The following is a 16,311-nucleotide window of genomic DNA, read 5'->3' on the forward strand; positions in this document are numbered from 1 at the left end:
ACCTTCCTTCCCTCTTTTCCTTCCTCCTTGTCTCTCTTCCCTCCCATTTGTGATTTTAAATCATCTGGGATCTCTTTCCATTGCTAGAGAGTGTTAAGCCCATTTGCTAACTTCTTCCTGATAGGAGGAAATACAGTTTCTCACAGAGGCATTCTTTAGATTAGCAGTCTTAGAAAATCATTTTTAAGTGAAGTTGTCTTATATTAAATATAACAGATTTATTTCATCATTTCGACTGATATCTGTATAGTGTTTCTGAAACATCTCCAAAGATAGGGCTAACACTATTTATGTAGTAGAAGTAATATGAATAGTTCTCAAATTTTAGAAAATAGACTTTTTTAAATCTAGATTTTTTAGTTAATATGTTAAAGAACCAAAATGTATCTATTTTAAATTCAAAGACATTATACTGTTACAGTTTCCAGTTTGTTTACTGAAGATTTTTGCTTGATGGCTTAAATACTTAATACCCATGAATAAATGAAAGTGTACTTATGTTTTTATAAGAATGCATACTTTCATCTTCTCAGAAGATGGGTTTGTTATTTTACACACTACTTCAGTCAAGATATAGAGGATATAACTTATTATGCAGTCAGAATGGAAAATATGAACATGAATACATTTTATGAAGTATTGACCAAAATCTAAGAATTGAGAATTTTTCTTATAGATTGATTTTTTGTTACAAATTTGAGAGCCTCCCACTTTATAAATAACCTAAGATCTTACACATAACAAATACTTAATACACTATGTTATTCATCAAATAAATATTTATTAAGTTGAGTCCACTATCTATACCATTCTATACCATTTGAATACTTATAGAATATAATCATAGAATTAAGTCAGAAATGCATATAAGGTATGCTGGTACCAATGTTTTGTACCTTTGTGTTTGTTTATGTGTAGTCATCGTTGTTCTTTAAGTGGAGAGGATTTGAACAGACAGTGGCACAGTCCAAATCCAGACTTACATCCTACAATTTACCATGCAAAGGGGCTGCTACAGTACCTGGCTGCAGTGAAACGTTTGCCTCTGGTAGGTGGCAGTATTTTTTTTTTTATTCTGTATAATCAGAATGGTTTTCTTTGATTAGTGGTTAATCAATTAATTTGATTAGTGGCTAAATATTTTAATATATGATTTTCTGATTCTAAAATTTAAACAATAATCGTTTCAAAAGAATTCTTTAAAATGTCTTTTCTATTTTATAAAAATTGTAGTATATTAGTGTAGCATATTCTTATCAGCTTGATATTTATAATTCTCATAATCATTTTCTTTTTTTGACTGAGAATATTAGTAGCTCCTAGTTGTAAACTTTAAATATTTAACTTTATTGTTTGAACAGGCTAGTAGTAGAAGCTTATTTCGGACTTTTTTTCATTAATTCTAAAATGGATGTCTCTGATTCACACATGTGAAGTATAACAGTTGTAGTGTGAGGCTGTGCTGGGTTAGATGTATATAACTAGCTTTGATTAGAATGATCTTATATATATTTAAAGTATTTAATGTTGCATTGGGAAAAAGAAACACCTGTTGTAAGGAGAGGGGAAATAAACTGATATTCGAACCGTATTTTTCATCTTTAAAAAGAAAACTGAAAAGTTTCAATAATTTTTTTCATGAAAGCATTTAAAATTGAACTTACATTTTAAATAGTAAGTAGTATATGCAAAAAGCACTTGTTGCTTGATGTAACACTTTCAAAGGAGTTAGCTATTCTTTAGAATTAATTATAGATCCTTTATTGCAAGGAATTATTATTATATGATGACTCTTTTATAGTGAAAAGACCAAGGGACATAGAGATGTTCATTCATTGGTTTCATATTAACTACTTTTGTTAGGCAATTTGTGTGTTTGTAGGCTTTTAATTCTCTAATTATTATCCTCCAAGGTATATTGTGATTATCATGGCCATTCCCGAAAGAAGAATGTGTTTATGTATGGCTGCAGTATCAAGGAAACTGTGTGGCATACCAATGATAGTGCAAGTTCCTGTGATGTTGTGGAAGACACGGGATATAGGGTAATTATTACAGATGATTCACGAGTCTTAAATGATTGTATTCTGCTATGGATTACTACTATGACTCTTTCTTCCAATGTGTTTCCTTAATTTATTACTATTTGTTTATTCTAACTTTTATTTTTTATAGACATTGCCTAAGATATTGAGCCATATTGCCCCTGCATTTTGCATGAGCAGCTGTAGCTTTGTAGTGGAAAAATCTAAAGAATCCACAGCACGTGTTGTAGTTTGGCGGGAAATAGGAGTGCAGAGAAGTTACACCATGGAGAGTACTTTGTGTGGCTGTGATCATGGAAAATACAAGGTGAACAACTCAAGAGCTCTAGACATACAGTAGTGACATATATATGCTCATAGTTTTAAAGTAGATACATTAAATGTACATTTTTAAATTGAATTGTAAGTAATTTGCAATAATAGTATTGAATCATCTGTAATATCATATTTTCTTAAATATCTCTGAACTAAATAGCTTGTTTGATACTCTTAAGTTTTGGTTGCATCTGATTAAGTGTGTATGTATGTGTGTATGTATGCTTGCCTGCCTGCTTGTATTGGGGGCTTGAACTCAGGGTTTCATGCTGTTGTTTAGCTTTTGTGTTCACAGATGATGCTCTGCCATTTGAGCCACATCTCTACTTCTGGCTTTTTTTTTCCTGGTTAATTGAATATCAGAATCTCACAGATTTGACTGCCTGGGTTGGCCCTCAATTGAGATCTTGAGATCTCAGCCTCTTGAGTAGCAGGACTGTAAGAGTGAACCATTGGAACCCACCTGAAATGAGTATTCTTACATTTTATTTACTTAGATTTTATTTTTTATTTTTATTATTTTTTTCAGTCCTGGGCCTTGAACTCAGGGCCTGGGCACTGTCCTTGGGCTTTCTCAAGGTTAGATCTCTACCACTTGAGTCACAGCACCATTTCTGCTTTTTTCTATGTATGTGGTACCAAGGAATTGAACCCAGGTCTTCGTGTAAGCTAGGCAAGCACTCTACCACTAGGCTAAACTCCTAGCCCAGATTTTATTTTTTTTAATGATAGTTACTTTCTTTTGTTTTTCACTGACTTATAAATAAATAATGCAATATTAGTATATATATGGTAATGAATATTCAAGCATATATACAGGAGCTGTGACTGTATGTAATATTCAATACTGACAACCACAATGTTGGATTACAAGGAACTGTTAAGATTTTGTTGAAATACAGTTTCACACTGTAAAAGTAACAATCATAAAACTTTATGTTCTCCCCAGTATGAAAATAATTTGCTTCACGGGGGAGTGGGGGAGAGAAATGGGGACCATGACACGAGAAAGGGTATCAATGTATATGAAGTAATGCACCTTCTATCTGGTGAATATAATGTAGCCCTTCTATTAATTACAATAAAAAATATAAAAAATAATAATTTGCTCCATACCGAATAGGAGGAGACATATTGGTAAAATGATCTGTGATTTGTAGAGAAGCCAGAGTTGAGTATGCATTTTAGAAATGTATTTTTAGAACAATTCACTTAGTAACCTGACGTAATTTCAGGTTGTTAAGAACTTTACAGTATAAGGTCCTTTTTCCATATCATCCTTTTAATGTTATTTATGTAATTATAAATTCTTTTTAATAATTTAAATGAGATGAAACAGAAGGAGAGCTAACTCTTACGTGTGTAACTACTACCTTATTTCTAGGGTTTGCAGATTGGTACTCGAGAATTGGAAGAAATGGGAGCCAAATTTTGTGTTGGTCTAATGCGTTTGAAAAGACTGACCTCTCCATTGGAATACAATCATCCCTCTAGCCTGCTTGACTTTGAAAATGACTTAATTGAATCAAGCTGTAAAGTAACCAGGTAGGACACACTTGTTTTATGACACTATGTTGTACTGTTGAAGTTCATTAGAATAGGTAAATGTGGGAAAAGCACAGAGATTTTGATAACCAAGAGCAAGCTTAGAATTAATAAAAATTTGTATATCTAATATTTGTCAGAAATTACGATGATAAACTTGATTCTTTTAATATTGAAGATTTTAATTAAAAATACTTTTATTATATTTTGTTGTTTTCTTTAATCCTAATTGTTTTCTTAATGGTTATCCACTTACATAAGATCTTAAATTAAGAGAACTTAGAGTCAGGATTCTTACTTCAGAAGTGATTTTTTTTTTGTTATCTATGTATACAGAAAAGCTGGTTGAATAACCATCTGATTATATGTAATGGAAACAGCTAAATTTAACATCCCTTTCTTTGACTTTATATTTGTCAAACTTTTTGAAATAATCTTTTTCTTAAAAATTCAGTGTATCTGAAATCTGATTAGTTCCAAAGAAATTACTTCTTCAAGAAATAACTCATAATGCTAAACTATTGAGTTTTATGGTTTGGTGTAAATGGGTAAGAACAGTCCCACTTTATAAAACCTTTGTTTTTTGTTTGTTTTTAGACATTAACTTGTATAAATCACTAACAGTTCTGCTTTCTTCGAAGTGTTCACAAATGAATTCACATATTACTAGTTAGAAGTTGCTCTTAATTCATGTGCTATTTATCTACAGACCTCAGACACATAGTTGCTTTACATATCCCCAAATACCATTTTGGTTATTAATACTTTATAACTCTGGTAGTTATTAGGCCCTTGACTAGTCTCACATGGCTGGCTTTGAGCTGTGATCCTCACATCTCAGCCTTCTGAGTAGCTATAATCATAGGTATGAATAACTGGCATTCTACTGCAAATGTATGCGTGTTTGGGCATGTGCACACTCCAGTCCTTGAACTCAGGGCCTGGGTGCTTTCTCTAAGCATTTTTTTTTTGCTCAAGGATAGCACCCTACAACTTGAGTCACAGCTCCATTTATGGCTTTCTTGGTACTTAATTGCAGATGAGTCCCATAGGCTTTTCTGCCCAGGCTGACATCGTACCATAATCCTCAGATCTTAGCCTCCTAAATAGCTAGGATTACAGGCATGATCCCAACTCAGATATATATTTTTGAAAGAAAAACATAGGAAATGTATTGCTATATATATTGCTATGTTACATATAATTTTTAATATTTTGATAATTCCAACATAATTGGTTTTCTTTGTGATTATATTTAATGCACTAAAATTATCATTTCAGGGACTGTGACACAAGAAAAGTTGAGTACTAGTTTTATCATATTATGTACATAAAAACACAAATCTGACAAAAGGCAATTGTAAATTCAAGTGGTTTTACTTGAAATGTACTGTATCTTACGGACTTATGTTAAATAACCAGCCACTTCTTCCATGCTGTCATTCTTCTTCCTCATTTCAAATCAAATCTTGGATTGTTCCTTGAAGTGTGTATCCCAATGCTTTCGAGATTTACAGGTTCTCAATCTGAGTTGGGTCTGTCTCCTTGTTAATGTATTCAGATTATGCATCTTTAGCGAGAATATTATGGGTAATGTATTTGTTTCATTGCATTCTGTTGTAGTGTATAGTTTTATTATGTTCCATTTTTAACATTCACTTTGATCCTTAATTAAGATGGTGTTTGCCATTGAGTACCAGTAGCTAACACTTATAATCCTAGTCACTCAGGAAGCTGAGGTCTGAGGATTCTAGTTCAAAGCAAGTCCCAACAGACCAATCCAAGTGACTCTTAACTCCAGTTAACTAGCAAAAAGTTAGAAATAGAGTTGGCTCAAGTGGTGGAGCTTCAGCCTTGTATGGAAAAAGCTAAGCAAGAGCATGAGGCCCTGAGTTCAAGCCCCACACTGAGCATGGCAAAGGAAAAGATGGATTTGCCAGTTTTCTTCATCTTAAAGTTAGCTTTCCTCTTTGGTACTTGGTAAGTATTTTAATGGGATGTACTTTGTGACCATGTTAAGTATCCAGTTTTTCATCTAACTTTCAAGTATTTGTTAAAATTATATATATGTATATGTATATGTATATATACATTGGACTTACAATTTGAACTTTAATTTGGTGGTACTATAATATTTTTTGATGCTCATTATTCTGATTTGGTTGTCTGAACTTGCGAATGTTTTTGAAATGTCTGACTTGTACCTTCCAGTACAGCAGGATTTCCAGGTTCATCTTTGCAAGTATTTTATCCAATTAGAATAACTCATTTATTCAAGATTTCCTGATGACTTTGGTAGAAAATGGTATTTCTATAAAAGTCTAGGTACAAGTTGTATTTAATTTTGGTATCACTGGTCACCATTTCTCTCAAGTGGTCACAGGTATTAATATACTTAAATATTTACATATACAACATACATATATACACATGAATGCACATACTCAGAAATCTGAAAACTCAATTTATAGTGATACTTTTGACTACAAGCCTGCACATAAGGGTTCAATCTAGTTTTCAAATTTATAAAAACTTCCAGTTTTTTGTTGTTATTGTTTGAAAATAGTTTTTCTTTTTTTAAATTGTACTTAATAGGAGGGTTACAGTTATATTCACCAGATAGAAGGTGCATTACCTCACATACATTAATACCCCTTCTCATGTTTTTGTCCCCATTTCCCTTCCCCCACCCCAACAATGAAAAACTTGGTATTTATTATCGTTAATAAATTTACTTATATGTATTACCAATCTCCCATCCCCACTGCTCTCAAAATCTTCCTCATCCCTCTCAGGTCCCAACATGCCAAAGAAGAGTTTTAAAAAATAATTTTTATAATCCTAATTGCTTGAGAGACAAAGATAGGAAGACTGTAGTTCAAGGTTAGTCTGAGCAAAAATAAGAGAGAAGTCCTACTTCAACAAACATCATACTTGTAATCTCAGCCACTCAGAAGCAGAAGGATCCCAGTCTGAGGATGGCCCTACAGAAAAGTGTTGAGACCCAATATCTGGAACCTAAAAGCAAAAGGGCTAGAGGTGGATGGGTAGGCTTAAGTGGTAGGGCAAGTGTAAGACTCTGAGCTCAGAAACCCAATAGTGGAAAAGAAAAAGTTATCTCAGTTCCTATAATACAGTCACACTGTTACCAAAGAATGCACTAAAAATTACACACAATCTTGAAGAGTTACTGAATAAGTTTTAAAATAACCTAAATTTAAGCAGACATTTTCTTAAGTTAATAAGCTTTGAGCTGGAATATAAAAGGTAAGATTTGGTACAGAAATATTAGCTGATATGAAGGAAACAAAAGTAGCATTGAGAAAGACACTAACATAGGTAAGGTATAAAGTCTGAGAAAGGCCTAAAGTTGAAGGAAGGGTTAAGGGAAAAAGTGTTTAGTTCTGTATTAGTATGAATGGACCTATGGGAGCTGGTAAATCCTGTATGTAATACATATTAAAATTCTAAATGTGTAGAAGCTTCTCATAGCTGACACTTGTATAAGTAGCAGGTAATGTAGGGCTCTTAGAGACAATAATAGAGAAGATTCTGGAGCTCAGATGGTTCTTGAGTGTCATAAGAATCCAGTTTTTCAGTGTAATGCTTCTTAACTATATATTAGTTATTTTGTTTTCATTGCTTTCCATGTGATACAGATAGAAGAACGAAAGTTAATCGTCCAGGTTGTGATTGGTTGAAGATAAAATTAGCCAGCTTCATAATGGAGTTACTGGTATATGTCTATTGCTTTTAAGCTTATTCTTCTTTATCAGAGATTAATAGAGCTTTTCTCCTCCTAGTTACTGTCCTTTCTGATTTTAGTGCTGTCCCTGAGCTTTTCTGATCAAGGCTACTACTTTTCTTCTTGAGCCGCAGCTCCCCTTTTGGCTTTTGGGTAGTTTATTAAAGATGAGCATTAGTCTTTTCCTGACATGGCTGGCTTTCAGTTTTGATCCTCATATCTCAGCCTTCTGAATAGTTACGAGTTCAGGCGTAAGCTACAGGTACCTGGTTTGTGTTACATTTCTTAATATTTGGTTATTCATTACACTTATTTTTTCCTAGAAACTGTAAATAGATATAAATTCTTATTATATTATATGGGATTTAATGTACTTCCTATCTTTACCTCTTTGTCCTACCTTTTTGATATTCTTGTTGAATCAATAGTCTCAAACAACAATTATCTTGTAAATGCAAATGATAGTGGACATAACATGGGTCACTTGAGTTTATTGTTGGAGTAACAAAAGGGGTTACAGAGGATTACAAACTTTCCAATAAGCATTTCTACTTTATCTTGTTCTTTTTTTCATATATTTTTATTGTAATTAATAGAAGGGTTACATGATATTTGCCAGATAGAAGGTGCATTAATTCACATACATTGATACCCTTTCACATGTCTTGGTACCCATTACCTTCCCCCTCACCCCCCTCTTGGTTTTCCCCCTTCTCTGTCCAATTTCAAGTAACCAAATACAAATGTATCCAATATATCAGATAACAAAGTGAGATATTGTGACAATATGAGATAACAAAGGAACAGCAAAAGAGATGAGAGATAACATAGCACCTTACGGACAGCAATCATTCGTTATATGGCTTTTGTTTCAATATCCTAGAGGTCCATTCAATTAGCTTCATACTATATGGCCTTATGTATCAAGTTTTTGCTCTATTGCAGATCTCTGCTAGTAGAGCCCAAGGTTTCTACTGATTATGACAAATGAGGGAAACCATTGAGCCTATGTTCCTTTGAGTCTGGCTAACTTCGCTTAATATGATTTTTTCTAAGTCTTTCCATTTCCTAACAAATGGGGCGATGTCATTTTTTCTGACAGCAGCATAGAATTCCATTGTGTACAAATAACACATGTTGTGGATCCATTCATCAACTGAGGGACATCTAGGTTGGTTCCATATCTTTGCTATGGTGAATAATGCTGCAATGAACATTGATGTGCTAGTGGATTTAGTATGCCCTAGTTTCTGGATAGTTGGGTAAATGCCAAGTAGTGGAATTGCTGGGTCATAGGAAAGCTCTATGTTTTAGCCTTTTGAGGCACTGCCACACTGCTTTCCATGGTGGTTGAACGAGTTTGCACTCCCACCAACAGTGTAGTAGTGATCCCTCCTGGCCACATCCCCTCCAGCACCTGTTATTAGTTTCCCTGATCCTGGCTATTTTAACTGGAGTGAGGTGGAATCTTAGAGTTGTTTTGATTTGCATTTCTTTTATGACCAGAGATGTTGAGCATTTCTTCATGTGTCTATAGGCCATTTTTGTTTCTTCTTCAGAGAAGACTCTCTTTAAGTCTTTGGCCCATCTTTTAATGGGATGGTTGTTACTTTGGAGATTAGTTTTGGAGTGATTTAATTTTTTGAGCTGTTGATATATTTTAGGTATGAGGCCTTTGTCCGTTGTGTAGTTGGTGAAGATCTTCTCCCACTCTGTAGGCTTCCTAACTAATTTACTAGCTATGTCCTTTGCCATACAAAAGCTCTGCAGTTTAATGCAGTCCCACTTATCCAGCCTTTCTCTGATTTGTTGTGATTCTTGGTCTTTATTAAGAAAGTTTCAACCTGTGCCAAGGAGGCCTAGTGTATCTCCTACTCCTTCTTGTAAAGTTTTCAGTGTGTCAGCTTTTACCTCCAGGTCTTTGATCCATTTGGAGTTAATTCTAGTGCAGGGTGACAAAGAAGGATCCAACTTTAGTTTTCTGCAGGTGCTTAACCAGTTCTGCCAGCACAGCTTGTTGAAGAGGCTGTCTTTCTTCCATTCTATTTTTTTGGCTTCCTTGTCAAAGATTAGGTGGCCATAGGTCTGTGGTTTAATATCTGGGTCCTCAGTTCTATTCCATTGGTCTTCAGGTCTGTTCTTGTGCCAGTACCAAGCTGTTTTAGGATAATTATTGCTCTGTAATAGAGTCTAAAGTTTGGTATTGAAATTCCTCCTGCACTGTTCTTTCTGCTAAGAAGTGTTTTTGCTATATGGGGTCTTTTATTATTCCATATGAAATTTTGGATTGCCTCTTCTATTTCTTTAAAGAATGCCATTGGGATATTGATGGGTATTGCGTTGAATTTGTAGTTAGCCCTTGGCAAGATTGTCATTTTCACAATGTTGATTCTTCCAATCCAGGAGCATGGGAGGTTTTTCCATTTCCTTAGTTCTGCTTTAATTTCCTTTTTCAGGGTTTTAAAGTTTTCTTTGCTTTCTCTTTCTCCCTTTCCCACCTCTGCTCTGTCTGTCTCTCCCTTACATACCTTCTTATCCTATCTGCTTTCCATTGTGATAAGTCATTTCTGTCACTTCACAATTTCCAGACACCTCTCCTCAGTTTCAGCCCTTTGCCTTAACTTCCCACTTGATTACATGCCGTGAGACACAAAATTAACATCTAAAACTCAGCTTGTCACCTCTGCTCTCCTACTTTACCCCCCCAACAAACCTGTTCATCCTTACCTATATGATTATATCATATTATTGGCATCTTTTTCTCTGTCTCTTTTCTCTTCCTCTTCTCTTGCCTTAATCTAATACATTCACTACTAGAATGTCTTGCTTTCTCCCTCAAAGTATTTCTCAGATCCTTCCCTTTTGTTCTTCTCCTTTGAAGTATTTATTTCTCAGATCTTTCCCTTTTTACCATCATTACTATGACCTAGGTTAATGCTACTATTGTGTCTTTAATGGACTATTCCACAACCTTCAGACTGGTCTTGCTCCCTTTATTGTACGGGTCCTTCAGCTTTTTTGTATGAAGTACTCACCTTCACGCTTAAATGCTTTCAGTTGAGGTCCTGCATGAGCCAACAACAACTTCCTCGCCTGTCTTGCTCATCCTACTCTTACTCAGTGTTTATGCCATTACTACTGCCCTGATCAACTTTTAGTTTTTGGAAGCACACTTCTACACTATGAAAAAGGACTTTGTAATTTGTTGTAGATTGATACTTCAATTAAAATACGATAAAAATGAAGTACCATGGAAATGAACTACATATTCAATTTTCCAAAGAATGCAGCTTAAAGTTCTGATATGATTGCATTCACCATACATATAATTCTATGTAAAAGTTTTGGAATACTTTCATTTTAATTTTTGTTGTTTTGCTGCCACAGACCAGTAGTAAAAAGTTGGTGGACTATGCTAGTCTGTGGACCACACTTTGGTTCTAGAATAAGTCAATCTCTTTGTCATCCCAGGGGTCTTTGCTAGAATATCTAGTATCCACTTCTTTTAACATTTTTGTCCCCAGTACTGTTCAATTTTAGTATATTATGTTTAGAAGTGAATTTATTGCTAATATATTTTAATATAGATATCCTTTTTTTTTTCTTTACCAGTCCTGGGCCTAGAACTCAGGGCCTGAGCACTGTTCTTGGACTTTCTCAAGGATAGAACTCTACCACTTGAGCCACAGCACCATTTCTGGCTTTTTTTCTATGTATGTGGTACTGAGGAATCGAACCCAGGTCTTTGTGCATGCTAGGCAAGAACTCTACCACTAGGCCAAACTCCTGGCCCTAGATTCTTCACTATTGAAAGATTCTCAGCTAATTTCTTTTTGAAAATGATTTTTATTCTATACTTTTTAACTCCTGCATTCAACTTTCTCTTTGTGTTTGCCAAACTAACTCCTAACTGCTTTTTCCATTTCCTGTCCTTGCTGCAACCCAGGTCTAGTCTTCAGTAGTACTTTATAATTTACTCTTTAATTGTTTTCAATCTAAAGTTTATCTCAGGGGAGATTTTTATTTTAATGACAATATATTACACATAAAATTAGTTCTTTTTTCTGCTTGTTTTTATTTTATATTGTTTATTTTATGGCTTTTATTCTTTTTTGAAGATCCTCATCACTTTCAAAGTCATTTGTAGATTTTGCTATTATGTTGAAGCATCTACTGTGGGTCCTGAGCCTTGTAGTCCACAGACTTCTGTTAGCATTTCAGATTTTTCATGCTTCTGGGATGAAGATTTTTGTCAGACAAGCTGTTGAGTTCATGAGGGTTCTTCTGGTATTCTGTATCTTTCTGACTTCCTAGTTTTAACTATATAAAATGGCTTTGAGTAGATGTCTAGCCTTACATCTTTCAGTTTCCCTTTTGAATGGGAGACCTTACTTTACCTGCTTGTGTTTCAGGAGTATGAGGTTAATTCCAAAAGGAGCTATGTAAGCTTCCCCATTGCTTTCAAGATGCTCCTGCTGCCTCCTGTGGATAAGGATTTACCAGACCTGTGTGGCCTAACTTTGTGATTCTGTTCTTTAGCCTAAAGATATGCATATATTGTTTCTATATGCATCTGAAATTTTGTTTTCCCTTTTCTGTATTTTATCAATTAAAATGTGTTTGAAACCAGGGTATGAGGGGCCTGGTAACATATATTTTTCCATGCGAACTATTTGAAAAATCTTTCTTATACTTCACTGGCTAACACCCAGGTAACTATGGGGATCTTATCTATACCCTTTAGCACTGTATTATGTGCCAGTCAGAGTGTGACTTACATATATTGAGTTGAATACTGGCCACTACATAGATTGAAAAATTCTGTTGGGGATTGCTATAGGGTGAAGTGTGCATGAGCATGCATTGCATGCACATGTACATGCTCCAGTGCATGTGTAAAAGAGACAGTAGAGAGGAGAGAATGCCCTAAATCCAATGGGAGGGGTTAGACTTTGTCTTTTAGGTCATCTGGAAGTTTTGAAGCCCTTGGCAAAGTATATTTCTTTTGGTGCAGGTCCTGGGGCTTGAACTTGGCCTGAGCACCATTTCTCAGCTTCTCTTACTCAGGACTAGTACTCTGCCACTTGAGTCATAGCAATACTTACAGCTTTTTTCTGAGTAGTTTATTAGATATAATAGTCTCGTGGACATTTCTAGCCTAGGCTGGCACTGAACCATGATCCTAAGATCTGAGCCTCCTGAGCTGCTAGGATTATAGGCATGTGAGCCACCAGTACCAAGATCCTGGCAAAGTATATTAAGTGAGAATGAGGTTTTGTTTTTTAAAACCTGTAAATAGTTTATCGATTTTATTAAAACTGAAAAACTGGAGGCAAGAAAACTCTTTTGGAAGGTGCTTGGAATCTTTCTATTTGAGAAGCAGACAGGAGCTCCAGTAAGAAAAGGGACATTTTTATTTTAGAGATAGTATGAAGTAGCATTAAGAGCTCTTGATTAAGAGGAGATGAGGCCACATTTCTAAGTGTAAGTAGAAAGGGCAAATGATAAGATATATTACTGTTTTTTCTTTCACTATGACAAAAATACCTAGCATCAACAACTTAGGAAAGGAATTATTTATTTTGGCTTACATTTTTCCTGGTCTAGCCTGGATCATAGTTTATGCTTCGCACTATAGCATAAACCATTGTACACACACCATTGTATCTAGCTCTTGTTTGAGATGGGAATCTCATGATATTTTTGCTCAGGCTATGCTTGAACTGTGATTCTCCTGATGTTTGTCTCCTGAAAAGCTAGAATTGTAGACATTACCTACACCTGATTTTTCTTGTTGATTTTTTTAAAAACTGTTAATTTTCTTTCTTTTTTCTTTTTTTTGGGGGGTGGGGTGGTCTGTCATGGGACTTGAACTCTGGGCCTGGGTGTTGTCCCTGAGTTTTTCAGCTCAAGGCTAAGATACTGCCCTACCCCTGCAGCCACAGTGCCACTTCCGGTTTTCTGGTGGTTAATTGGAGATAAGAGTCTAACAGATTTTTTTTAACACCAGGGCTGACTTTGAACCGTCGTCCTCAGATCTCAGCATTCTGAGTAGCTAGGATTACAGGCATGAGCCACCATGCCCAGCAATCATTTTTTATATTGATTTGGTATAAATGGAATAGTGTGTCCTTTCAAATTTCTTTTTGTGTTTTTTTTGCCAGTTCTGAGGCTTGAACTCAGAGCCTGAATACTCTCCTCGGGCTTTCGTAAGGCTACTGCTCTAACCACTTGAGCCACAGCACCACTTCTGACTTCTGTGGTACTGAGGAATCAAACCTGGGTCTTTGTGCATGCTTTGCAAGCACTCTGCCACTAGGCCAAACTCCTGGCCTTTACTGTTAATTTTCTATCTTTCTTGGCCCTAATATGTAACTTAAGTATCAGTTTAATGAAATTCTTCCATATTTTGGTTAGTTTAATCATTTAAAAATTTTCAAACCCATCTTTCACTACCAGAATTCTGCATTTCTTTTTTTCTCTCTCAAAGAACACTGTTAAGTCATTATACCTTCCTTTTTGAGTGGTAGTTTTGTTAAGACTCTAGTTACATTCTCATTTAACACACTGAAAGTTTTATTCTGTTTTCCTCTTGTCTCTCACTGTTAGGTTATTGCTTGACTTATCAAATCGGCCAGTTTGGTGATCTGTCCTTTAGGATGAGGCTATTTTTAGATTTATCTCAGTCTTTGATATTTAGTAATATAAAATAAATATGATTTTTAAATTTCTAATTTTGGAGATTTACATGATTTTTTATTTGTTCTTTTTTTTCTTCATATATTTTTTATTGTAATTAATAGAAGGGTTACATGATATTTGCCAGATAGATGGTGCATTAATTCCCATACATTGATACCCTTTCACATGTCTTGGTCCCCATTTCCCTCCCCCCACCCCCACCCCTCATCTTGTTTTCCCCCTTCCCTATCCAGTTTCAAATAACCAAATACAAATATATCCGATATATCAGATAACAAAGTGAGGTACTGTAACAATATGAGATAACCAAGGGACAGCAAAAGAGATGAGAGATAACATAGTACCTTAAGAACAACAATCATTCATTATATGGCTTATGTTTCTATATCCTAGAGATCCTTTCATTTAGCATCCTACTATATGGCCTTTTGTATCAAGGTTTTGCTCTATTGCAAATCTCTGCTCGGAGAGCCCAAGGTTTCTACTGATTATGATGAATGAGGGAAACCATTGAGCCTAAGTTCCTTTGAGTCTGGCTTACTTCACTTAATATGATCTTTTCTAAGTCTTTCCATTTCCTAACAAATGGGGCAATGTCATTCTTTCTGACAGCAGCATAGAATTCCATTGTGTACAAATACCACATCTTGTTGATCCACTCATCAACTGAGGGACATCTAGGTTGGTTCCATATCTTTGCTATGGTAAATAGTGCTGCAATGAGCATTGTTGTGCTGGTGGATTTAGTATGTCTTTGTTTCTGGATGATTGGGTAAATGCCAAGTAGTGGAATTGCTGGGTCATAGGGGAGCTCTATGTTTAGTCTTTTGAGGAACTGCCATATTGCTTTCCATAATGGTTGAACGAGTTTGCACTCCCACCAACAGTGTAGTAGTGATCCCTCCTGGCCACATCCCCTCCAGCATCTGTTGTTACTAGTTTTCTTGATCCTGGCCATTCTAATTGGAGTGAGGTGGAATCTTAGAGTTGTTTTGATTTGCATTTCTTTTATTATATGATTTTTTAATTTGTGAACTTTTTTTTTTAGCCAGGCCTGGGGCTTGAACTCAGGGCCTGAACATTATTCTTGTTTTTTTTCCCTCAAGGATAGCACTCTGCCACTTGAGCCACAGCACCATTTCTGGCCTTTTCTATGTATATGGTACTGAGGAATTGAACCCAGGTCTTCATGCTTGCTGGGAAAGCACTCTACCACTAGGCCAAACTTCTGGCCCCTAATTTGTTAACTTATTTCTATCAGTTTTGGAAACTTTTTGGCTAACCTGTCTTTAAATCTTGTTTTTCCCATACATTGCTGTGATTTCATTTTCATTTATGTTAGATCTTTTCACTATATCACCTGTCTTTTATTCTGTTATGAATGCATTTTTATACTCTTGTTTTTGTGTTTTTCTGGATGTTCTTTCTAATCTGTCTTCATTCATCCATCCATTCCCTCTTTAACTGCATCTTCTAAATCCTATTCTCAGCTTATATCCACTCACTCGCTGTCTCTGGGGACTGAATCCAAGGTCTTGTCATTCTCTCTGCCCCTGAGCCTTACCTTCCAAATTTATCTCTTAATTCTTAGTCATAGATAATTAGAGGAGGGATAGGAAAAAAGCGAGTTTCTTAAAAAGATTTAGAGCATCCCCTCCCCCCAAAAAAGCTATACAGGGGGGATTTTTCTTAAGTTGAGGAATATTGTGTTAAAGGCATAAATTCAGAAGCCAGAATCTTTTGAGTACACTTTTATTTATCTCTCCCTATCCTCACCTTGTTTTCTGGATAGTGATTTGATTTTGACTTTTGGTTCTATTGCTAGCCACTTCCCATCTTCATTAACTAGGGAAAGGGCTGAAGAAGATATCTAATATTCTAATACTCTGATAAAATCTTTGGGGCAAACCAGTTGCATTTTGAATCTCATTCTTTAAAAATAACTGGTTCTAGGGCTTT

At 35.3% G+C, this 16,311-nt stretch overlaps 1 protein-coding gene across 8 annotated transcripts in view; it reads left to right on the top strand.

Annotated features, from left to right (window-relative positions):
- Agtpbp1 (ATP/GTP binding carboxypeptidase 1) overlaps positions 1–16,311 on the top strand; it is a 169,686-nt gene that overhangs the window by 121,865 nt on the left and 31,510 nt on the right. For all 8 annotated transcript variants that reach the window (XM_090329444.1, XM_090329442.1, XM_090329440.1 and 5 more), the window contains 4 exons: positions 919–1,048; positions 1,914–2,045; positions 2,176–2,352; positions 3,745–3,905. In XM_090329444.1, the coding sequence (XP_090185570.1) occupies positions 919–1,048; positions 1,914–2,045; positions 2,176–2,352; positions 3,745–3,905 (600 nt within the window). The remainder of the gene's footprint in view (positions 1–918; positions 1,049–1,913; positions 2,046–2,175; positions 2,353–3,744; positions 3,906–16,311) is intronic.

This window comes from Megascapheus bottae, chromosome 3, assembly GCF_031878675.1.
Source record: "Megascapheus bottae isolate mThoBot1 chromosome 3, mThoBot2.hap1, whole genome shotgun sequence".
Classification (NCBI taxonomy): Eukaryota; Metazoa; Chordata; class Mammalia; order Rodentia; family Geomyidae; genus Megascapheus; species Megascapheus bottae.